The sequence below is a fragment of the Cyrtonyx montezumae genome, unplaced genomic scaffold (assembly GCF_038088225.1).
Source record: "Cyrtonyx montezumae isolate F1298 unplaced genomic scaffold, pur_monq_1.0 scaffold_23, whole genome shotgun sequence".
NCBI classification, from domain to species: Eukaryota; Metazoa; Chordata; class Aves; order Galliformes; family Odontophoridae; genus Cyrtonyx; species Cyrtonyx montezumae.
Window position 1 is genome coordinate 6990152 of NW_027071970.1, and position 26051 is coordinate 7016202.

The 26051-nt window shown below is 47.6% G+C and overlaps 1 protein-coding gene across 18 annotated transcripts in view; it reads right to left on the minus strand.

The window, feature by feature from the left end:
• The window catches only part of FBRSL1 (fibrosin like 1), a 415130-nt gene that overhangs the window by 281791 nt on the left and 107288 nt on the right, over positions 1–26051 (minus strand). For all 18 annotated transcript variants that reach the window (XM_065739042.1, XM_065739039.1, XM_065739036.1 and 15 more), the window contains exon 2: positions 22979–23179. In XM_065739042.1, coding sequence (XP_065595114.1) covers positions 22979–23179 — 201 coding nt within the window. The remainder of the gene's footprint in view (positions 1–22978; positions 23180–26051) is intronic.

The window sequence follows — 26051 nt, forward strand, 5'->3', positions numbered from 1 at the left end:
CTCTCTGCTGGGTTTCCTTTGATTTGTCAACTAACCACGTCCTGAGAGCTAATGGCTCAATTCCCTGAAACCTATCCTCTTTCACTAAGGTGTTAAGAAAGCAATGCTCTGCTTTTCCAGATGAGAAGCCTGCAGGAACCAAATTTACTTGTTAAAAACCTTTCCATTGCGTGTTCCCATCACAATCTCCACCTGTCAGCAGAAGCACTGCCCACACCAGCAGCCCCAGCTCGGCTGCTGCTCTGCTCCCTCCAGTGCTGCAGTGCTGTGCCCCCCTGCAGCACACACAGCCCCCCCAGCACGTGCCCTTCCTTCCCAATGCACCAAACACTACTAAGAAGTAAGCCTCACATTATTATGAAACAGGGCTCCTCGGGTTTGTATTTCATCTCACTTTTCTGATTCACATTTGCTGCTCTGAAGGGGTGAATCTCTAAGTCCTGTGTCAGAAGTAAAAGCCCTCAGAGAAGCATACTTAGATGGTGAGGCGTGGAGAAACTGGAGAGGATTAAAGGGCAGCTCCACAGAACACCACTTCAACTGCCCACTTCAAAAGGAGGGCAGTTACAGGAAGCCCGCATTTACAGCATCTCAACCTGTGCTTTGCAGCACATTTCTCTATCCCTACAACGACCAGAAGGGCACTCAGTGAATTTCTGGATCCAAAACCAAAAGTATTATGCCAAAATACAAGCAGTAGTCTCAGCCCACAACAAATATCATGCTGATGACACAGCAAGAAGCCTCCAGGAGCACATGTATGATGAAAACGCACTGCTGTTATACCCAAACCCACCCCACTGCCTTGCCAAGCACACCCTACACTCCAGCAGTCAATCTGACATTTAGCCATCATTATGTTTCAGGGACAACAGCTCTCCACACTGACCAGAGCCATTTTCGATCACAGAGACCTACTGTTTCTAGCTGTCAGCAGGAGCAGGTAGGGATAACCCTGTAAGTTCAATAGATTATTTGAATTAGGCACCAAGAACCTGTGTCTAAATTCACAGAAACTGCAGAGGATGTGACTGAGCTCTGCAGTTGGTTCAAAATCACATCTGAAGACAGGGCCAAGGACTGCTGCCCTCCTGAAATGACAGCCAGATTTACTAAGAACTCTGCTCAGAGGGCAGGGCGGGAGGATGGGTGGTAATTACACAGCATTAGGAGAAAGAAATGAATAATTCAAAAGTTTAGGCAGCCAAAACTTACCACTTCTGGTGAACTTCACCTCTGAGATTTCAGATTCATTCCAGCCCAAACCACAGCCCGGGAGGTGCAAATCATAAAAGCGCCGTGTTTGCAGGACTGGCTTCTAACTGAAACCACCACCTTCCTGCAAAGCAGCAGCTGTGGCAAGGGCTTGAAGAGAACAAATATTTGTTCCACCTTAACTAAATCTGCCTTCCCACCCACGAGCGCAAGCAGAACAAGCAAAGAGATCTCGAGGACAATTAGAGGAAGTTCTGCCTGCCAAAGCCGAGCGGTGCCAGCATGGCAAAGCCTAGCACTGGCTCGATGGCTCCTTTGGGATTTCAGGCTTGCTTCGCACTCACAGGGACTATTTCCCTGCAGCAAGCTCAGCTCTCCCCTCAACCCAATCGCCGCTCCTGCCGGCTCCTTCCTACCCCACCCCCTCCTTAGCACGGCCCCGCAGCGCCGCGCTCCGGCAGAGGGCACTGCGCCCGCACAGCGCGCAGCGCCGCACCAGCGCCGGAGCAGAGGTGGTGCTGTCTGCTTAAAAATAGAGACGTCGCCGCTCCAGCCCTCCTCGCCTTCCCTCCTCTCCCCTCCGACGAGTTTTATTAAGTTCTCATCTTTAATTCATGCCTGCAGCACAGCTGATGTCACTTTTTTTTTTTTTTCTTCTTGCTATTAAAAAAAGATCCACGAAGCACAAGCCGAGCTTGCAGCGTATCTCACCTACGTTGCTTTGTGACTTTTATTCTCACTCCCAGTGATCTGCTAACATTTGTTACCCTCAGAACCCATAAACCTCTTCCGACAGAAACACTCAGAGAGAAAAGGAAACACAGTGCTGGCTGGGTTATGGCACAGCCCCCGCATGGGTGCTGGCAGCCCATCCCAAGGGGAGCCCACCTGCAGAACATGGGGCTGCCGGTGCCCTGCCAGCATCAACTGCACTGCGGGTGTGAAGGTGATGCTGTCGTGTCACAGTGGATGCAAAGTGAGAACGAGGGAGGAAGTGCAGTAAGTGTGTGGGAGAGGTTTCCAGCCTTGCGAACCAAGGTGCTTTTAACTGCAGAAATATAAAGTAATAATGCGAAGGATGTCTCAACCAACTCATTCACACATCTGCCCTTGAGTTAAACACTGGGGAGTCTAAGCACTGTGGTTCTGCCGTAACTGTTAAGTCTGCACATGTGGGGACGTTTGCTCCTGCAGCTGCCAGCCAGGCTGCATGCCCCAGGACAGGGACAGGTGGTGGCAGAGCTGTCCCCACACTCCCTCCTGCCATCCCAGGGCTATTCTAGGACATCTAGTCCTGCAGGCCAACCCCAGTGCCCAGCTGCCACGTCACTTGCCCCAGCAGCTACCAGGCGTCACTCGGTGCACTGCAAGCTCCAAGAAGCTCATGAGGAGTCATGCAGCACCACAGAACGAGCCATTTCCTCTATGGACTGTATCGTTTGGAGTCATCCTGGTTCCTCTTGGCTCATGGATGCACAGTTTTGTTTTTGTTGTTTGTTTTCAAAAGTCATAGCAGTGGGTGGTGTGGTTGTGTTGTGTAAGATAATACAAAGAGCAGAACAATTACTGTCAAAGGAAAAGACACTTTATATTGTGCCCTTTCTTTTTTTTTAAACTGTGTCTTTTGAGCAAGATTCCTTGCAGAATCGCTTGTTTGTGTTGAGTTTTTATACCAGGATGCATTGTTACCAACCTTCTTCCCAAACCAGGAGAAGCTGTCACAAACACGCTTAAATAACATGCACAAAAATCACTGACACTGACTGGGATTGTGCAACATCCGTGTAACAGCACGTTGGGGAGGAGAGTCATGGGGGGGGAAAAAAAGCAAACCCCACGTCCCGGACACTGGGAGATGGCAGGAGGGATCTGTTCTGTTCCCAGCTTTGGCCACAAGCACGCCCCAAATTCTTTGATGGCTGTACTGAAGTCCACACAGCTCGGCCAGAGCACACAGGAGCTCCAAGAGTGCCTCACCCACGTGCTGCAAGGCGAGCCCAGGAGCTCTGCAAAGCAGCACGTGCATAAGTCAGGACCTAAAAGCTGAGAAGGTGGGATCAGGTCACACAGTCTCACAGCCCTCACGCTGTGGTTCTCTGCTTTGCCTTTAAGGGCTTGTAATGGGATTTTAATTACATGATTTTGTAACATCTTTGCTAATATTTTACGAAAGCTGTGTCTTTTGATAGCAGATACTTGAAGTTAGCACCACGCATCCTGTTTAAGGCCCCAGATCAGCACCAGCTTGTAAATCATTAAAGAATATGGGAAAAAGGGGCTATTTCCCTGTTGGCCTCTAGCAAGCCTGAACATACATTGCAATAGCTGTGATTTTAAGGAAAATACATGAAATCTGCACTGAAGTGATGCTTGGCCTGGCTCCAAATCCACTGAATCAACAAGCACCATCCTACCGACTTCAGCATGCTCTGAAGCACAGTGCGTGACGGCCTGCACAAAAACAAAACCCACCCTGAGAACACTCAGAGCCACATTCAGGTGCACCCACACAGCATCTGAACATCTACCTGCCATTCTTCAGACTCACAGCAGAAGCTGTGTGTCCTCATGCAGACTGTGCTGCCCCAGCAGCTGCTCTGCCATCCATACTGGGGGCAGCAGTGCCTGCCAACATCGGCACTATTGTCAGAAGGGACTCCTATTGCACTGTAGGCTTCTGGAATAAAAAACAGAACAAAACAGCACCCACCCCCCAAAAAAAACCAGCACACAGACTTGGTGCAAGAACCAGCAGACAGCTCCGAGCAGAGCTTATAACACAACCTCCTGCCCCATGCCAGCCTTCCTGCTTCCACCTCCCTCCCAGCATGGGTTTCCTAGCACGCTGCTGCCAACTCACCACCAGCAAAATACACCCCACTTCCCCATCCTGCAGGGCCGTAGCAGCCCCAGAGCTCACCACCCTGCCCCCCAGTGCCTCCTCAGCCAGGGGGACGTCCACAGCCACCGCTGGGCAGTGCCAGGAAGGCGAGCTGCTGCCAGCACGCAGGGCTGGCAGTGATGGATTATGTACAAGCGCGAGCTGGGCACAAACCAGCTGTCTATCTGTCTCCTCCAAACATCTTGCTTCACTTTCTGTACTAAAAGGTGCCAGTGCCTTGTTTCAGGATGCCTGCTGCATAATGAGTGCACGTTTCTCTGAATATTTTACAGTCACACACAGGGACCAGACTTTTTTTTTTAAATATATATACACTACTGCTCCCTCCACAGCATGTTCCCTATGACCAAAGCTTTTATGTTCCCAGAGACCCAAAGCTGTGTTGGCAGACTGCACTTTAGCTTTTCTTTGTGCAGAAACCCCTGCTGCCTCCTGCTGAACTCGCGTGCTGCATGCACACCCATCTGTGCTCACTCCTACCCAGCTCAACACCTCTGCATTTCACCTTCCTATAGCATTTCCACTGTCAACCAAGGGGGAAATGGGAAAAAATCCTTCCCTTCCTGGCCATACATGGATGCCAAGAGCAAAGCAGCACTACGGTTCTACCAGGAGTCTGAACCTGCCATGTCCAACGCTGTGTGTGCTTACATACTAGTACGCTGCATGTACAGGCACATCCACAGCTCCGTGTGGGATTCAGCTGCTCCAAAGGGTGTCTGGGGGAAAGGGCTGTAAACAACACCTATCCAAGACAGCTAACTTGGGGTGGGGGGTAAAAAAAAAAAAAAAAGGAAGATAAAAATATTGGTTTTGCATTTGGGTCTGTCAACCATCAGAATTCAGCATCAAGCTGCACCCTTTCCAAAGTGTGCCAGTGTTGTGGCAAAACCATGATAACATGGCCACACTGTCCTGCCCAGTGCAGGCAATTCCCAAGGAGAGCCCTGGAGCTGACTGCAGCACTGCTGACCGACAAAACCAAAGCACAGATAAAAGACATTTCCCTCCATCCTTCCCAGGAGAAAAAAAAAAAGAGAGAGAGACTTCTTAGGTTGAGAAAGTGATCACAGGGAGGAAAACATGTAGGAGTAGACACAGAGCTGCAGACCAGGCACTGCTGCATCTGCTCCAGCTACACAGTTGTTTAAAAAAAGCATTATGAATTTTTCTCTCTCTTCAGATGTCTTGCCTGGATGCTTTAAAGCAGCCTCAGAGGAATGTGCTCTCGGGTCTGAATCCCGTAGGAAATTATCCTTTGTGGTAGATGGTCTCCCCCTGGGGCCTGTCTGTGTGTTTTGCTTTCATGTAATCCTCCCACCTTGGTTTTCTAATGTAATGCTATCCACATTATTATAGCTCTTTGATACTCTCAAATGGCACTTACTCATGCTGTCGTATTTTCAGCTCTTCCAGACGGGGCCTGACTGTCTTGGTTGGCTTGTGGCTTGCACCATAAATATTCAGTTAAGTCACCAACAGATATTATGAAGCAACGGCATGCCAATGGCAGACAGCGCTTACAGAGTGCCTAGGCTGTTTGCTCTCCAAGTGGGATGTGCTGGTGATGTGCTCTACAACACAGCAGAGCCTAGAAGATAAGTGTGAGGTTTACTGACAGCTGCTAGCTTTGTGTTCGGGGCTTTGCTGTTTTGTTTTATGCACTGGTTCCCCTTTCTTTCTGCAAGTTCTGACACAAGAAAGTTTAGTAGATTACATGCTAATTTTTAACACAACTCATGTGCTTTGGATCAACTTTACCAGCAGCATGCCACTTCCAGCACCCTGACCTGCAGACAGAGCCCCTCTGCACACCTATGGCTGAGGCCTTCTCCAAGACATGAATCTTCACTGCTGCTACTGCTGTCATCTGCAACGAGAGCAGGCTTTGTGGTTTCCTTTCTAGTTTCTCTCCATCACAGAACCTCAGCGCTAGGTTTGCATCATCTCTGCTGTCCCACCAACGCACCTTGGGAACTGAACCATAACGCGAGCCTCCACTTCGGGTGTTCACTGCATCCCAGCAGGAATTCACACCCTGACAAGTTGGCTCCTTAATATCCCTCCTACACACGGCACAACTTCAGTACCTCCTCCACTCCCACGGCAGATACCCTTAAAACCATGAATCAACGTTTACCCGCAGTTTGCCTGCCGTGCTATCTAACTGCCAGCAGTTATTGACAGCGTGTAGGAACAAACTCAGATACTGCTGTGTGGCTGACTGCTCTCCCGTGGTTTCCCTCTTGAAGTTATCTCCAAATTGTAATGCAGGCTTCAATCGCAGCGAGGAGATGCATCCCCTCAGCTAGGGTAGCAGAACAGCACGGAGCTGGGCTCAGTTTGTAACCCTCCCTGGCACGCTGAATGCCTGCAATTAATCAGCATTTGCCACGAGCCCACCTTCAGCTTCCCCATCCATAGCAATGCAAAAATAATCCTCAACTTTTCTGCAGAAAACTGGGAAATTGATGATGTGTGCTGGTTGGTTATTACCAACAATTCGTGCTGCACTGAGCGGTTCCTCTAAGGCATGGAAATATGTCGTGAACACAGAGCAGGTAAAGCTCACAGCACACACGGAGAGGTGAGAGCAAGCATGCTCATTAATAACACCTTCCCTTGAACTGTGAAGGTTTCTCTGAACAAGAAATCCTGTTCTGGCCTGAAAACTGTGATCATATCCCAATTAAGCTGCTCCACTGTAGCTTAACCAAGGGGAAACACTCTCCTTCCTTCACACAGAGGCACAGCTGCAGCCTGCTCATGCTTAGGGAAGGAGGAAAAAAATCTGGGGCTCGCATCTGTGAGGCAACCATTAAGAGAACCTACCCATTTCCATTCCACCAACAACAGAGCTACGCAGTTCCCTTTTGCTGATGACATCAGCTTTAGGAAACTCTCAGCATGTTTATTTTGCAAACAGCATTTTGCTTGAAAATCACAAAGGAATCAGAAGTGTCACTTGCTGTTAGACAACATTATAATGCAAAATGAAGCACAACCATTGTGATGGGAGAACACATTCATTAACTCAAGAGAGTTGGCAGTCTTCTGATATTTAGAAGATCCTTTCTCAAATCCAACCCCCTGGAGTCATGTGATGAAAAATCTAGATTTTCCTCCTTTAACAAAGCATTTTGAAGCAAGCAGCCATCATAACAGCAGGGATTGAAGGCACTGAAAGTCACTGAGCCAGGGGGCAAGTATAAAAATGGAACGCTGAAGCATAATCTATTTTCAGGGCAATATTGTGAATCTCAACATTAGGTTTAGTAACTGAATAACCAGCATACATGAATTCTGTTTCTCGTCTCTACATCAAAACCAAAGTTATTCGTTGGTTTATCTTTTTGAGGCGGTTTATGACTGCTTAAAAATGAAGACACTGGGCCTAATTCCCATTTTGTGTTACAGCTCCATAATTGTGCTGACTTGCAAATGGTTGTGATTAACATTAGAATAACGTAGGATGTTCAGAAGATGCGCTTTGCTGTACAAGTACCCAGCAATCTGGGTACTTGAAAAATTGCCTTTCTAGAAGATGTGTTTTCCAAACAAGGCCTCTTAAAAGAGCACAAATGGATCTATGCAAAGTCTATTACTTCTGCAGGAGCAAAATTGGACATGTCAAGTTGCACAGGAACAAAAGGAGATGGCCACATCCTTTGAAGATACATTAAGGGAAGAAAAAAAAAAAGAATACGAAAAGACAAAACAAGTTTAGCTATCATGTATTTTTTTCATGCACCACTAATCCATTAGCTCAGCAGAGGTCATAAAGAAAAAAGGGGAAAGTCAGGTCCTATTCCCACATAGCAAATTTGGATTTGGAAGGCCCACTGTTCCTACTGGCACCCCGTTTCTGTTTTCCCTCTGCCTTCTGTGCTTTGCCTACACCACTGGCAGAGCCCCACTCCTTTCAGCACTGCCACAGCTAATGAGACCTGCACAGCCAGAATGGAATACATTAAGGTTAAAAAAAAATTACCCTCTGAACCCACTAGTACATATCCACAGGAGCTATTCATTTAAACATCAACTTAAATACGTATTTATCTTCGTGTTTTGAAGTCCAATATACTTCACTTGCAATTAAACCTCTCCTCTTTCACGCCTCGAAGAAGCCGTACAAGATCACTTAAGCAGAAATCTAACACGTATTAAAAATTCAAACAATTGGAAGAGCCCAACACGTGTTAGGGCTGGCGATCATACAGATCCCAACCCCAGCAGCCCCCAGAGCTACAGGCAGAAAGCATCGGGGACAGCCAGGAAGCACTGCATTGTGCAAATGGGAGGGTGGAGGGGGGGTCTCATCCAGCATAAATTCAGAAGGAAACATTTCTTTCCCGTGGAAAGACACCAAAGGCACAACTCCACGCAAATAATAACTTCCAGTCAGTTGAGAAAGCCTTGTTTGGGGTCATTACCTTCGCCACTTATTTACAGCAGCTCAATTATGCAGTAGAGCAAAATGAATTTAATTTTAAAGAGGCACACAGCTTTTGCAACACCTGCCTCAAAATTAGCTACAAAGTCATTTAAATTGGGTCAACTCAATTTGGACACCATTGTTTAGCAGAAGGCTTCTTAATTCCTTTGGATGAGGGCAGATTTTCTCCCCCCTTTGCTCCAACTCCTTCACACACCACCCCAAGTGGGCTTCCCACGCTCTGTCCGCAGAGCACAACGCATTCACAGCGAAAGGACAACAAAAATGGGAGCAAATACTCTGTGAGACATCAAATGCTAATTCCAAATAACATACAGCACTTTTTTCTTGTCTGGATTTATACTGAGCTTCTATCCATCCTCATTTCTGAAGTCTTTACTGCCCCGAGGAGGCTCATAGCGTAGCAGGTGACAGCAAACGTAAGTTAATGAAAGATGGTAACTTTACAGCGTACGTGCAGACACAAAATATTCTGGAAGTATAACTGACACGGATGTCTCTCCTCGCAGAGAGTGCTCTTTGAGAACAGGGTTTGGACGTGTGCCCCAGGCTGCCTCTCAAGAACCCAACCCTGATCTGCTTTGAGAGGCTTGAACTCGTTTTAGCACTCAAGTACGGCTCACAAAGACTGACCTGTAAGGGCGAGCAAACACAACACCCTACCAACACCTATTAGCTTCTTGCTCATACAAAACATGTTCTACATGTACGTGTCTGGCACGAACAGAGAGTGAGTATCACCTTCACCTTCAAAGTAAAAGCAATACGCCTGCTGCTCTGCCTCCAAGTTCCCACCTGTAAAGCTCCCGAGTGGTAGAGCATGCGCAGCCCAGTGCTCACCAAGGCTTCAGAGATAAGAGATAAGCACTGCTTTGTATTTCACTCAGATGTAGATTATGAGCCAGGGAAAAGCAAGCTTAAAAAGTGAATAGCTTCTTTTAGCATCAGCAGTATAGTCTCCAATGAAAACTGAAAGTGAGGTCCAGCAACGGTATGGGAATTCTGTAGTTGATAAAATAACTGTTTTTAAAGCACTAAGACAGAAAAATCCAATGTGGATGACCACTTTATTGAAAGGGCCATCATCCAACAGAGAAATTGCCAGAGCAACAGAGCCCACAAGTATTCCTCAGTTCATAGAAACCACAGAGAAGGGCAAATTCTAAATCCGTCTCCTCCCAGTATTAAACCAGTTTGCCTCTGAGGATCAATCTGGGCAGCAGAAACCATACTGCGATGGTGCAGGCAAGTTCTTTCTTCCCTGAAATCTGAGCTTAAACCGTAAAAAAAAAAAAAACATTGCTTCACAGCTGCACACCCACATTTAAACGTCTACGGAGGGACAAGGGATGGATCCGGCCCCGTGCTAACCCTGCCCACTGCCCTCACACCGGGCATGGCGAGGCCAAGCTCCAGCAGCTCCGCCACGAGCCCAGCAGCACGACTTGCATGCACTGCACTGCAAGCCAGAGCAGCACCGTGCCTGCCACAGGACAGCAGAAATAGAAGTCATGGATATCTAAACACAGACGTCCCTCCCCCACAACCCCAGCTTGCTGCAACTGTTCCGTTTCCTGGTAATCATTCTTCCGACATCTGAAGCTGCGCTCTCCTCCCCACTTGCTCGCTTTGGTGCTCCCAAAGCAAAGAATTTGGTTTGCTAATTACTGCAGTCAGGAGAGGTGGGGAAGATGAGGCGCAGATTTAGAAGAGCACTCAGGCTGGATTTTCCCTCAGCACTTTACCCTTCAGATACACCCGAGTGTAAGCCCGGCACTGAGCGGCACTTCATTCAACCTCAGTTCGGAGTAGGAAGAAATTAATTGCTATCTAATAGGATTCAAATTGGTACAAGGGATCCCATCATTACAGGACAAGAAAGAGTAGGACCGCAGTCCATTAGCTGGGTAGCAAAGGGCTTCCATCAGTGCAGTGGAACAGGTGACACTGTTGTCGAGACATGATGAATTGATACCTCAATAGCTGTAATTTATTAGTCACTGGTGCTCAACTAGTGTACGGACCAGGTGGGAAAGGATTAAACTGCAGCGGCATTTATGGAGGGAACGACATTCCCTTTGCAAGGTCTAACTTGAAACAATTTTACATCGGTGTGAAGATGTGTCACAGCTTAATTCAAGCAGCAGTTATGTGTACTGGAGGATGAAGGTGTAAATCAGCAGCAGACTGGGACACAGACGGCTCCCGGTATCAGATGGCAGCGGGGCTGCTCCTCGCTGTGCAACTTCTGACAAGTCAGGGACGCCCGGCGCTGGGCTGGAGCGAGGTCCCCAGCACAAGGCACAGCCTCCCACGGCCCCGGCACACGCACTGAGCTGCAACCCCTGCTTCGCCTGGAAACAGACATTTGAACCACGAAATGAGGCCAGCCTGTGGATATTTAAAATCATGTGTGACAAACAGGCTTTATGTAATGAATTACGGTTAAGCTGAGAGAGTAAACTTGAACGACATGCACACGCACTCACACAAAGCCAGGCTGTCCCACTTCCACATGAGCGGCTCTAAGGGAACATCTCCTCCGCAAAGCGGAGGCGCGGGCGCAGCACGGATGAGTGCACCTGCACTGCTTCCCTCGCAGGTAGCGCTCACAGGGCTGTGAGCCCACGGCAGCGAGCGGCCCCGGGGGTTTACATTCCTGTTCCTCTGCTCTGAAGAAGCCTATGCCTATGAATATTCATCATCTGTTGCTAAATTAAGCAACCATTCACATGGTTATTAATGCTACGCTTCCCTCTTATTTTGCTGGGCAGACAGAATTTGAGGAATTCAGAACATTCTGCAGTTGGTTTCAGAAAACAGAACGCAACCCAACAGTGCCAGCACAACTTGACAGAGGCGGCCGCTCTCCTCTGCTCAGGGACATTTCTGGGGTGCGATGCCCCATGGGCTGCAGCCCACCAGCTCAGCTCCTGCTGCCTCATCCCACCTGCACTAAGGGAGGAAGAGGCAATGGTTCCCCATGTGTCGCATCATGGGAGGGGAAGGCGCGGGGCTGAGCTAAGGGCAGCACAGAGACAAACTGCTGGGAAGATGGATGACTTCATACTGAACTGCAGAAAATGCTTTTTTTGGCAAGCCAGGGCTATGGCAGCCCTTCGTAGCCCATCTGCACCTCCTGCCCAGTGCTGCACAGCCACATGGTGCTCCTTCAGAGCAATGGATACCTGCGTCCTTCCTCAGGCATACACAAGTGGATCTATGCCTTCCTAAAGCTTCCTAAGGAGCCAGCTACTAAAGACAGAAAGCCACAAAATTATATGCTTAGTATTTCAAACCGGCCCTTCACCCTGGAAGACCTTTGGAGGCTTTATCATTAAGAAAAATGAAACGTTTAGGCTAGAAAACAGGCCTGGTGAGTTAGCTGTCAAGATCCTTCCCTAGGTTTGAAATGTGGAACACACTCTGCACTCAAACCTAGCCCTGCCACAGGATGCTGATGAATACCACTGTTAGATCCCCCCCAGCAGGTGCCAGAGCTCTGTGCAAGGTTTGTTTGTCTCAGTTATTGGAAGATGCTCGGACCCCAGCACAAGCTCCTAGAAACTGCTAAGGATTGCTGCCATTCCCAGCAATTGAGTGGCCAAATTAGGCAAAATAAATCCTCCAACCTCAGCAACTCTACCAATTTGCACTGTGAAGGACAATAGTGCTGAGCCTCCCCTCTCTGATCGAGTTATTTTCTGAAGGAGGAGGAAAATGGGGCTTAAAATTATCATCTGGAAACAGGAGGAAAAAGCCCAAAGCACTCACGACACTATGTACCATCAGGCTAGAGATTAAGATTCCTATTCAATTCAGAGACAAAAGTATCAGATAGAAGTTATTTCCTTACAGAGTTGTACCACGTAACAGTCAGCTTCTCATAGTGAAAAGACTGTATCATGTTTAGATTTGTTTTTAATGTATTTAATTAGTATTAGAAACACCTAATTTCTGGGGTAGAAAGAAGGTGAGGATGGACTGACTGCATCCTGATTCCTTCAGCACAAGCTACTGTTACAGCTTACTGGGAGTTAACTAAGGGTTTGCATGTGTGGCTGCATTAACAGCCTCTGTTTCATTTAAGGACTAATAAACCTTTTTGCACTGAGCTGTTTTAGCAGATATATCTCAATAGGTCTTTAAACCGCAGGAAATTCTTGATCAATGAAAGTCACATGAGCTGCTGAACAGTACAGAAAGTCTGTTTTATCTGCATTCTGGAAATGAATACAGCTGAAGCAGCAGAAATTCCTGTCATTACCAAGGCAAGTTAAAGACACCCTGCCAAAATAAATAAATAACCCTGCGATGATGCCACACGAGGAAACCTCTCCAATGATTAGAAATTATGCTCCGATTCCCATTCATGGAGCACAGAATACATCTTGCAGAAGCCTGCACATTTGTTTGCTGAGATCTGTTAAAGGAACCCATTTGTTCTTGTAAGAGGCACCAGAATAGAAAAATGGAGATACAGGAAAACTGGTTATTGGGATTTATGCAAATACCTACGTGACAAAGGAGCAAGAAACCTCCGGGATTTAGGTTCTCAGCTGCCTGAATGGCCATGGTGGCAGTTTCTTATGCATAAAAAGAAACCCGACAAAAATGTTCTGATGTTTCCTAGTCCTGAGCGGCACAGAGAAGCATGATTGCTCAAAGCTGGCTCTTGCCAACCCAACTTCCACTCGTCCCCCCACGTTCCCACTTTGCACCCCAGCCCAGCCCTGCAGCAGGGCAGCTCTGGGGACACCCAGCACCTCGGGACCAAACAGCGAGCACATGGGAACGCTTCCCCCGCAGCTAAAGGCAGAGCAAGCAAAGTGCAAGCCTCCAGGAGCTCAGCACTGCTAACTTCTTAACAAATCCCATGCTTTTTCTTTTCCATTTTCCAACTGAAACAACCTTTCATCAACCCAGTTCTCCCCAGTGCTCTCAGTTTCAATAAACAATAACAACCGGGTATTTGTCAAGATCCCGTACAATTTACTCTGCAACCCTTCTGCCTGTGGCTTTGCCTTAGGCATACACCTATGTGAGGCGGCCCAAGGCTGTCAGACACTTCACCTCCCACTGGAGAGCACAGGAAAAGAAACCACACAACCTATTTTTTTTCTCCTTCTTCTCTGGGACAATGCAGACTCTCTACTCATTACACCTGCTATGACATGCCCCAACAACATCCCCTAACAAGCAGTCCCAGGGGGTCACACGTGTCCCTCAATCCATTTACTGGAGATCTCGGTGCTGCTGGGATGGACTGTCTGGGGCAGGGAAGGATCCCTTTGCTTCACTGGAAGTTAAAGGGGAGAAAAGAAAGGAAAAAAGCTACCACATAAATTTTTCTTCTCCCTCTGCACTCCACAAGCCAGGTAAGCAGAGGCAAACATTGGGCAGCAAAGGGCTAATGGAAGAGCTGGCATTTGTATGAGCACATGGAAGCACACCTTGTTTGACCCAGCTACCTGCTGCACAAAGATGATTCAGAATAAAGCCAAGGGGACTGCAAAGATGTCTTAACAGACCACCTGCAAAGCTGTTTTGCAGGAGGACAAACCAAAGACTCACGCTGCGAGTGCCACATGGTGTTCTTTAAACAGAACTTGAACAATTCAGCACCTTGCCACAGTCAAAGCTCTCCGACAAGCAGTGACACCAACTCAGAGGTGCTCCCACCTCTGCCATCATGTAACTGGCTCCTGGAATTGAAGCTGGTAACTCCTGCAAATGCAGAGCAAGCAGCCCCTTTAAGAGGCAGCATCCCTCACAAGTGGCCTGTAACGGCTCTAAATGAAGGCAGAGCTGTTCCTTACCCATGCATAATTTCATTGCTTCTGTTCCTCCATACCCTGCCCAGCTGGCATCATTTGCAGAAGGTTTTTGGCACCAACAACTGTCCAAACTCAAAGCTTGATCCTACAGCCCTGCTCCTCCCAAAGGACAGCTAAACAGGGCTTTTGTTGTGATAACACCGTAGACTCCAACCCATGGGGACAGAACTCTGTACCAATGAGCTTATCTCACACAATGGCTGGAGAACAGAAGGCTCAAATCCTGACAGAGTCCACTCCCCACATTTCACCTGGCTGGACTAAGACCCCACGTGAACACACAGGCTCCACTCTAAGAACCCCAACGACGGCAACACGTTTAAATCAGCACACACCTTGGTGGTGTCCAAAATCAACCAAGCAAGAGTCACAAGCTGCTTTGCACAAACACGGCCCCCACGCCCATGTCAAACCCCAACACCACCTCAGTCCTCCTTACCCTTTAAGCAGAGCCAGCACCGCCACTGCTGATGGCATGGCACTGACAAAGAAGGGCTGAAATTCAGACCCAAATTGTTATTCCCCTCAGCTAGGCAGCTATGCACAAGAAACACAGCTTGTAAACACTTCTTTGTCAAACACTCAATTACGAGCTGCTTTATGAACAAAATGAGGCAGTCGCAAGGAAACAAGAGATGGAAATGGGGAAGCAACATGAAATGGCAAGCAGCCATCAGGCCACCACGGCCCGCTGGCAGAGGTCATTCCCCAGCAAGGACATGTGCTGGGGGAGCACCACCAGGTTCAGCTTCTGTGGATACAGACTCCGTTCTCTGCTTTATGGATTATTTACTGTGTTGTAAGCAAAGAATAACTTCCTTACTTCTACGTGATTGGTTTTGGCAGCATGCATCTGGAAGAAAAGTAACATGTACAAGCAAGATACAAGCTAAAAATCTCAATTTGGATAACACTTGTAATATGGCTGTGTTCCTTTGTGCCACACTCATTCACCTCTATATACCAAAATTGCTTTTGTATGAGCTGATAATGTTCAGAAAATACTGTCTCCTAAATTAAAGCTGCAAATGCTCTTCAGAGCAGACCCATCTGACCAGCTGAACCATTTCCACCTTCCATGCTAAAGGATGGAGACGAACTCCAAAAAGATACCTCCAACGGACTCCACAGCCAATAAACATCACACTGAGCTATAAAATACAGCCTACAGTCACTCAAAAGTTTTGAGGACAAGCAGAAGGAGCATCTGATGAGAGCCAGCACTGCCTGCTGGGAGGAACAGCACTGCGCTGTGATCCGGGCCATGCTAGACGGCCCCCACCACTCCATCCCTTACTCTGCCCTTGGATTCTTTATCCACATTATTCCAGTGGTTAAGGTTTCACTTGGAAAGGTTTCTTTTTCCTTGTTCCTACTGCTCAGTGACAATAAGCAAAAGATGCTAAAGGAGGAGACATCAGAGAGTGCAATATGAAAACCATTACTATCTTAAATGCTAACTGGATTTGCAGCAGGCAAAGGAAAAATCATGCCTGTGCACCTTTCCCTAGTGCCTAAATCAAAGCCTTTTACTGGAAGACAGTGAGATGTGGAGGGAAAGGTGAAGCCAAAAGATTCATTTTTAAATTAAATGATCTGCATGTATTTACATAACGAACCTTAAACACCAGTTCTCAGAATCCAGCAGCCACCCAAGTAATACTTTGCTTTGTAACCTGAACAACTCCAAATGCAAGGAACCAGAACAGAGAGGAAGCCACCAGGGCCAGATGTGGCATATTTCCACTTGGGTTCAAAAAGCACGCACGTGCATACGTGCCCCCTCATCCCACACGCTCAGGAGAGCTTTACATCATAAATGTCCACTGGCTTTATTACATTTTTTGACTTTTTAGATGCAATACTGGAGAAAATACTCTGGGTTCCATGTGCTGACTTTACCAAACAACTAGTGCAATGCCACTGACCTGAACAACTACCAGTAACCTTGCTTGAAGGCCTAAAGAAAAAAGAGCAAGCACTTACGTTACCTAAGCGACGTCTTCAAACCAAAGGCGTGTTTGCTCAAGCTGCGCACATTCTCAGCAGCTCGTGTAAACCACCCAGCAGGCACAAGCATGAAAATGAGCTCCTTAAGAACCCACACAGCAAAGAGAGGCTGAGGGATGTGGTAACGCTGCCTGAGGCTTTAGGGGTGAGAGCTCCCTGCGGCCGGCTGGGTGAGCTGGGCCAGCACCACGGCACAGCCCAGCAGCCCCAAGCAGCTGGTGCTGAGCTGCCTCCTGCACGACTGGACACCCACAGCCAACAGCAAGCACGGGCACATTTTGCGTTGGCTGTGTTTGGTTCTCGCAAAAATATTCAAGCATCCCCAAAATCACAGGATGATCACAGATGGAGGAAACTGCACCCCTACCTGCAGCCGCTCAGGGACTGCGCTTTATCACAGATTGTTGTATGCCTAGGAACAGAGGATACACGTAGGTAACAGATGCCAAACTCTCACATCAAACTCGCTTGTGGCTGTATCACGATGGAATAACTTTTTGGATGCTTTGTGGCCAAACCGGAAAAAACAGTGCACAAAAAGGCCGTGATGCTCCTGCTGCTCATCCCTAAGCCCCTTCTGCAGCAGCTCCATGACATTCCAGCTCCTGGGATGCCCACACCCTGCCCCCCCATGCCGTGCAGGCATGGAGCAGAGAGGCTGCCAGCATCCTCCCCACTCTGTGATTAGCACAGGCACCAAAGTCCCTCCTGCTCCACTCTTCTCTGCTGCTCCAACCACAAGATACAACAGCACTGCTTTCACAGTGGCCTCATGACAAATACATCATACAAAAAAAAAAAAAAAAAAAAACTGAGCAGGGAGGGAAGAACGATAAAGGGGACTTTGTGCATTGTGTCAGCCAATTAAATTCAACAGAAGAAAAGATACAAGCGGTTATAGCTACCTGTAAATTACTTCATCTAATTAAATCCCCTTCTCTAAATTACAAACCATTTTGCTCTTCTTTTACAACAACGTCACCAATGACCACCGACAACCTTTTTTATAGTCTGATGCTGAGTTGGTAGAGAAGAAATTTCCTTTGTATTTCTTCCTTTCTAAAGGGGCTGCTGTAACGAGATTTGCTCACAGCTGCTTCCAGAGGAGCCAGGTGGTTCTGCTCCCCTCACACTGCCCAAAGCCTGAGGCTGTATTTAAGGTGACCTGCCCGAGGTCACTGTCAGCCATCTAACTGCAGGCAATGAGGCACACCACAGGGCTCTGCTATAGCAAAGAGGGCTTTGTGAATTCTTGGATACATTTAGGCAAAACAACAGTGCTTCCTGGTAACAGCAGGGTTTCACAAGGGACATCAACACCCACTATTTATTTGCAGAGGGTTTTCCTCCTCCTGCCCCTGTTGTGCTATGCCCACTGCTCCTCTCGTACTTCAGTGCAGCAAACAGAACACCCAGTGCCTCGTAAGGACTTAAAGCAGATTTTTAAATTAGTTCCTGACAGCGCAAACAGATTGCTATCAACTGAAATGAGGCTGATTTTAGGCCCTGGATTAGCAAACCTAATGACTGAATGCTGTATGCCCGCTGCAGTACTTTGTGCCGTGCCTCCCCAGCGGTTTCCCAGGCAGCTGTGCAGGCTTGCTGCGGGCAGATTAGTGTGCAGGAGCAGGGGAAGGCCATCTGTGCCTGCCCTGCAGCCCTGCTCAGGAAACAGGGCCCGGCTCTGACCCCCCCCAGGCAGCCCCCTGGTGCTGCGGCCTCATTAGGAGCTTTGAAGTCAGTGGAGCCCCATGCTGGGGGGGGGGGGGGTTGGCAGCAGGTGCCGGGGCACTGCAGAGCACAGCATGCAGTGCAGCCCTCCCTGTGCTGTAGGCTGAAGCAGAGCCCCACCAGCCCAACCCTCCCAGCCAACACAAACACACACATCAAACTAACAGGTTTGGGGCTTCTGTGTCCTAACTGCAAAGTCTCGTGCTTACAAAAGTAGAAATGGACGCTGCTTTGAAGGAATACGTGAAGCAACGTTTTCCCGATGAAAAGAAAATGGATGTGTTTTGTGTTTTTGGTTTTTTTTCCTTGTGCTTTGTTGTTTAGATTCAAAGAACGTTTAAATAGTATCTGCTAACAAAAAGGGTAGCATCAATTAGAAACAAAAAGAAACAGGTCTGTATAATTTCAGCATTCAAAAGCAGAGACATGCAAGCACCAAAAAGGCACAAACCAAACCAATCCTCAAAACCCACATGAAAGGCGAGGTTGTTTTTTTTTCCCCTCCAGTCAGCTCTCTAGAATTGGTTTGCTCCCAACAGCTCCAGACACTTCAGGTAATAGAATGAGACACTGTTATATTCAGACCCTTTCAGATGCCATTCAGCTTCTGAGCGCTGCACTGAGGGACAGGAGCACCCCCAGCTCTCCAGACCCCAGAGGCTGTTTGCAGACTGCTCCCACCTGGCTGCTGAACCTGGGCTGAGAAGTGCACCTTTTGGTTTCCAGGCTCCCACAGACACTGCCTCCAGCCTACCAGGGGTTTCAAAAGCATATCCACGTTACAGAATCACCATGTCTGGGACTGGTTTGAAGACTGGCTGCTTTCACCTGGGCATCAGAAGAAGCAGTTTGCAGCTGTGATAGAAAATGACCTAGCACAAGACCTCGCACAAAGCCTTCAGCTCTGATCAGCGGTAACCTGGAGCTGTGCTCTTCTGGGGGTGTTATGTTCATCAACGAATGTCAGATAACAAGCTGATAAGCAACCACGGAAAAAACACGTGAGTAGGTAATCAAACATGTTAATGTAATTTAGTGGTTCCAGTCCAACGTTACACATTAATCATCAATAACAGTCAGCAGCATGACGAAGGCTGGGGAGTGAATGAGACACAGGAATTAGCTCTGCTTTCCCTCCCCCTAGGACATCACAGAGATGTCACACCTCCGGAGCAACGTGACAGCGTTAGCTGTCGTGCCCTTTCCTCCCATGCTCCCAGCCCAGCACGCTATTTATAAGCACGAAATAAGTGCTACAGCACCCTGTTCTCATCTGCTTCTCTGAGACTCTTCTCATCTTGGGTGACCTAAACAGTGAGTGAGAAAAGGAAGGAGGAGGTGTAAGACAGTCATCTTCACGACAGATGACTATTTGCAGAACAAAGTGTTATTCCGACCACATTTAACATCTAAACACATTCCGTACGCAGTGAGGCTCCCGAGCTGACTAACAGCTCACTTGAAGCATCAGCAACTCCTCCTTGCTCTGATCAGAAGGAGACCAGCCCACTTCCAGACAGCACACAAAGCTCAGGGAAAAATCCCTGTTCTACATGCAGAGCTATTAGTGACTCCAAACGTGAACTCAACACCGAAGAGAGCAAAGCAGCTCAGCTAAGGCTCAATAAAGACACACAAAGCTCAAAGGACGGCTCTCTGAAAGCTAAAAGAGCAACGCAGCATAACAAGAAAGCACGACCCCACCTCGCAGCTCGAGTGGTTTGGTTGCCTTCTGTCAAACAGCAGCAGCTGCAGACAGCACCTTTCCAAGCAAAGAGGATGAGAACAGACCCAAATCCAACGCACATCTGCCTGAAAGACCTGCAGCTATTTGGAACACCCTCTGCTCAGCTGGAGCAGATCAGGGGCAAACAGATCCCCATGTGCAGCTGGAGCAGGAGGGCGGATTAGCTCCGGCAGTTCTCTCCTCATAGCCTGAGGTACAGAGAACCGAACATTCAGAAGCAAACAGGAATCCGGATCTTTTGTCAAAAGGAGCGAAGCATTAATCTAATTTTCTAAACAAAACAGACAACCTGGCACTCAAAGCAGCTTACCACTTCGCACCTCCGTACAAGGATTAGCGGAGTGCTGTAATTATAATGCACAATTTGATTTATTGGAGGCTGCTCAGAAAGGATGACAATTCCATAGCATTGCGAAGAGAAGCGATGTGAGTATAAGGAAAGCTGCAAATTGATCAGGAATTTCTAAGCAATGTCTCAATATAGTTAGCATTAATTACAGTAAGCTTTTCAAATTAGTTATAAAGCTAGGTTTAATAACCCTGAGATGCAAAAATCACCCCCAACTTCCAGAAAACTCTGTGTTACAGCCAATTTGTCTAGACAGTTTGGCAGGAAACACCAGAATGCTAGGTGTGAAGCTGTGGTTATTAAAAATACATTTAAGCTGTCTATATCATTTGCATAATAAGTTTGTCTACCTTGGATGTTGCTACCTCTTCCAGCAGCCTTACAGGCCTGAAAACTCGTCTGGTTTGCACAACTGTATCAGCTAGCATAATATGAGCTATTTCCAAAAGCTTCATTTGCAGTAACAGATGAATTCAAAGTGTGTCTTGTTTAAAGAGCTGCGGTGTATTAATGAGTGAATCATCACAGATTTTATTTTATACTCTTTGTGCAAGCTCCTAGTTCCTTTGGGAGTTTGATACTTATACCACCAGGAGAACAAAAACAACAACAAAAGATTAAGCTGAGGATGAAAGTGAGATGAATTCAGGGTCTCATATACAAAAGCAGCCAATGTCCAGTCTCGCTGCCCAACAGTATCCAGAAGAACCTGGTATCCAGAACCTGGCAGCCATACCCATGGCAGCGTCCCCATTTTTCGGAGCAGAAATCAAAATTATCCAAAAATTTGGTCCACTAAAGCTGCTGAACATAACTGCAGCGACTGGAACCTGGCCAGCATGCCAAAGCCTCCCGTCCCACAGGTAGAAGAGGCAGTGTCACAACATCCTAAGTGGCCACAACTACCAAGACTCAGTTGTGCGTTTCCTGCAGAAGCTGTCCATATTATCCATACCAACAGCCCCTTCCTCCTGTGCAGCAGTGAGGAGCCAGCTCACCCAGGAAGATCTTGCCCCCAGACATCCACAACAAATACCTGAGCTGCACTGAACTCGCTGCAGTGTGTTCAGACTGGAGGGAATGACTCTAACCCTTCACAGAGCAGCATTTACTGAAGCCTAGCTTTCATGCTACAGAGATTTTGAAGGCAATCAAGAGCTAACGGCCTCCTGCAGTGCTCCTTGTCCTCACACTCACACCCAGCTGCATCCACAGGAGAATCTGTAGGGTTCCTCCAGGAACAAGAGCTGAAATGGGAGCTAGCTTCACCTGCACTCAGCAAAGGTTGTTGGACTGCTGCTGGGGCTTCTTCACATAAATAAATAGAAAAACCTGACACAACAGCTTCACGAGGCAGACACCAGAGGAACTAATGAAGTATACTAACGCAATCCCTGTGCAGCTAAGTGTACCATAAGGCACTATTGCTTCTAAATATTTTCTATCAGACCCAGGGCCTTCTGGGGAAATGCATGCTTACCGCTTCTGGTTTTCGATGTCAAGAAAGGATCTCTGTCACACATTTTAGTTTCACTGAAAGACTGAACATCTATTTACCCCTATAAAAAGTAATTTTAATTTGCACAGTCTGTACATTTGTGCACAAAGCCACTGCACCTGTAACTAGAGGGGGAACTGAAACCCAATCACTTGACTACTAGCAATAGCAAACAAGAAACTTGATATATTTCAGCCACACATACACAGGCAATTACAAAAACAAAACATTTGGTTCCACTTTGGGGTGCTAAAAAGAAAATAAACCTGACAAGTATTTTACTGGAAATGCTTGGTTACATGATTTGCTACCCGTTTCCAAGCAGAAAAGGAGTAACGTCTTGATGTAAGTTTCTTGCAGCAAATTATTTCCATTATTGTTCTTTAAATTAAAATGAAGAAACCTGAATTTAATGAGAACAACCAGCCACCAGAAGAGTGAGGACGTAAGCAGGCTCACAGAGCTTCTCATGTAAAATGTGATGAACCCTTCTGAATGAGCACCTTGCGATGGGATCACAAATGACTGGTAGGGTGGAGATGTTAGTGGAAGGCTGTATTAGATGACCTTATCAATCTTTTCCAACCCTAAAATATTGAAAGCCTTTGGAAAAAAAGTATTTCCAATACGATGGCGAATTCAATCTTCTGTTGTCTGGCACACATACAGAACTAGTGTCACTGCCTGGGTCAGTACACACTGGTCTCTGGAGTCATCCCCTCCAGCATCACAACTCTGCATGAATTAATGCTCTACTGCACTTCAGAAGGGCACAAAGATTCCCCAAAGCACAACTCCCTCCAAACTGATTTCAAACTTCTGAAATACTTGGATATTTTCTCCCTTCTCAGCCTACTCCTCTGGGGGGCAAATGAACTTAACACATGAGATGGAGACATTCACATTCACAACTCCCAGGAGCACGCTGACAAGCAGGACTCCTCAAAGAAGGCCACAATCTGCCTGAGAGCCACAAACTCACAGTACATATGAGCACACTTCCTCTAAGGATACAAGGGAGCTCTGCTCTTCCCTTCCTGTGTTACTCAGAACAGCTGACCTTCCATTTCAGCTTAGGAAACCTTCCTGCAACACTGACCATGCCTACTTTCCAGCAATCTCACGAGACACATCGTTTTCAGCAGCAGTTACATGAAGAAGCCCAGCCTAAGAACAGGGCAGCACCTCAGTGGCTAACACTACCACGCACTGCATGAGAAATAACTCCCCTACCTGTTTGGTCAGCTTCAGCGGGAGTTTCTTCTTCACACGTTCTTTGCCTCTTTCTGCCTCTCTCTCGGAGCTCCCCGCGTCGTTATTATGGCCATTTTCACTGGGCTCAGCAGACACGCAGTTTTCAGATTCTCTAGGTTTCTTGCCTGGATGCCTCTCCCATTTCTCCTTCCGCTCCTGAGGCTTTAGTGACATGTCCTTCTGCAAAGGAAAAAGAATACAGTACGTCCTTTAAATTCTTTAGGACTACTTTTAAGCATTCAGCAATATAAATATTGAATAAAAACACAGACAAGACGGCGTGTTCTTTCCAGAGATGACTTAAGATGAATGATTAGGCATGCACAATGCAAACAGTAATTTTAGATTAGATTAGGATGAACACTCTCCAGGCTATGTGTTTGATTAATTTCAGAGATGCTGGAACTGGTTATGAAAATGAGTTTGCTTCAGATTAATTCAGGAACCATATGTCAACAGCACCTAAACAAATCAGCGTCCTGAAGGAAAGCATTTAACTCCATTCATCTGAAACAGGGATGGGTTTCACTACTTTGTCTGATCTCAGAAAGGAACGTATCAGACCTGCCTTGGGCCTGACCGTCTCTGGTTCACAGCAGCACTCGCATGGGGAAACACACTTTGAAAGCCAACGCGCATTCAATAACTGAGCTGAGATCGATGAGATCCGCACAAATCACAGTGGTTGAATACCTCCAAGCGTTACGTCTGCTGCGAATCAGAGCCGTAACAGACAGGCTGAACACAACTGCAAGCCGGCCTGTCACGTCACAGTGACTAATGCTGAGAGCTGAGGTCAGAGAAGGGCATTCCTGCTGCTGTCCCTGGCATCCTAGAGAACCGAAAGCATAACTCCACACAGCAACAGATCGAGTCTCCCTCTAAACACACAGTACAGAAAGAGCATAAAGAACAATATACCATATCACTGTGGCAGTAATGCACTGCAGCTGGGTATGTTTTTCCCTATGCCTCAACTGCTGAAGCATCAAATTAAGCTTTCTGGAAGACTCTTGACGACTCTCTAGCCCAATTAATGTTTTTATGCAACCTAACTATATCAGATTAGGGAACACCTCAAGAGGCACTGCTAACCTATGCCAGAACATGCCAACTTCAGCCAGAGAAATACTTCTAAATGCCTCAGCCCTCACTGCTGCCTCAATCACACTGGCAGCATTTGTTTCCCACGTGAACAGCACAACTCGCACACACCTTCACTGCTGTGAAAGAGCACGTGGAAACCCTACAGACCCCACACAGAGGTCCTCTGCGGGGCTGCCAAGCTCCTCTTACACACTGCAAAAAAACAGAGACATCACCTCCCACCTCCACCCCCAAATTAAAATAAGAAGCGCTGCCTCAGAACAAGCTCAGCTTGCCAAATCCATAACCAGTGAAAGAGCAAAGAAAAGGATTATCTGGCATTATTCGCTGTGAATGATGAAATGAAGAATACAAATTAGTGTTTAGTTGCTCACTTTGGTTTCTAGCTTTGAGATAACACTCTGTAGCAGCAGTTTGATGCTGCTTAAAGGAGGTCACGTCATCCTATTTGCTGGGAAGTGGAAGAGATAGATATCAAAATGCTAAGCTTTAGTAACTAATCAGAAACTAGTGCAATGGAAATGACATCTGCTAACTGATACTCAGCAAAACGTAAGAAACAGAAGTCACACAGAAGCATGTGCTTCTTGATAAAGCCAGCTGCAGCTGCAACGTGACAGTGAGCACAGAGATGCTGCATGGGAGGATGCAGGCGCCGGTGGGGGAGAAAGGAGCAGCACCAAGGGAAAGCTACAGCTTGAAGGCCCCAGGAATGAAGGCACTGTGGCTCTACCTGGCCTCACGTGGGGACTGGAGCACCAGGAAAATCCTCCCCCCAACATGCCACCCACAGCATGTTCACTGCAGGTTTCAGGAGGTGCACTTTCCCACACAGCTAGTCAAGAAAGCTGCATTTTTCCCTTGACTGACACATACAAAATTGCCTACTTAGAAATTTGGCTTTTTATTCCCATTTTGCTTTGTGCTGTAGCACTGCCTCATCACTGAACCACCAGCAGAATTAATTCTGTGAGTGCAGGACATGTGAGTGCAGACAGGCTGGCCGGACACCATGGTAATGAGATATTCACTTGTAACACCACTTATATCCACAAACCTCCAGCACTTTCCAAGCAGACCTGAGACAAGATCCAGGCCCTGGCAGCTGCTCGCCACAGTGGGTGGGAAGCTCAGGGAGCTCCCTGGGCACTGCAGGACTCATGGTGGTGTGCACTGCACCTCTGCAGGTGGCATCCTCCATCACAAGGACTACTCCTTCCCAAAAGGCCCATTCCTGCCACCTGCACAGCTGCAGTCTTCAAAGGTGCTCGGTGCTCAGGCCTCAGCTGATAGATAAAGCTATGAATAAAGTGGGTGCACGGCTGTCAGTTTGGAATGAGGCTGTCCTCACCCCCGAAGCGCCATGGCAAGCAATTTCTGCACAGCGGCGTCCTTGTCATCTGTTTGATCAGAACAAGCAGCAGCCCTTGGGGAGCCCCACGGCCGCAGCCGCTCCGTGTGCCTGCTCAGCACAGCTCCAGCTCTGCCATAATCCTCCCAGCCTGCACAGCTCACCGAGAGCAAGGAGAGCACAGGGGAAGGCCTGGCTCCTAAGTGCTTTTCAGAGAGAAGGAGCGCTGCAAGGACTTGAAAAAAGTGCCAAACCACACTGCTAGAAGAAAAACCTTGTCAAGCATGCTGCTCTGGGGTGCAGAGGATATGAATGACTTTGAGCACTCCTAAAACAGCTTGCCTCAGCCCTCCAGCAGCAGGCAGATTGCAACCCTGGCACGAAACCAAGCTGGTCATGATTCCCCATCCCCAGGGCACACCGGACACTGCATGGCTCAGAGCAGCAGCTAAGGGCTGGTGACACTGCACTAATGCCAGACTGCCTCTGCTGACTTCAAAAGGTTATACAGGCTGATATCCCAGCACGGGAACAGCCTCCAGCTCCTCTCTCACGGGCTGCCCATTCCAGCACTTACTCCTTAAGCTGGAGAAT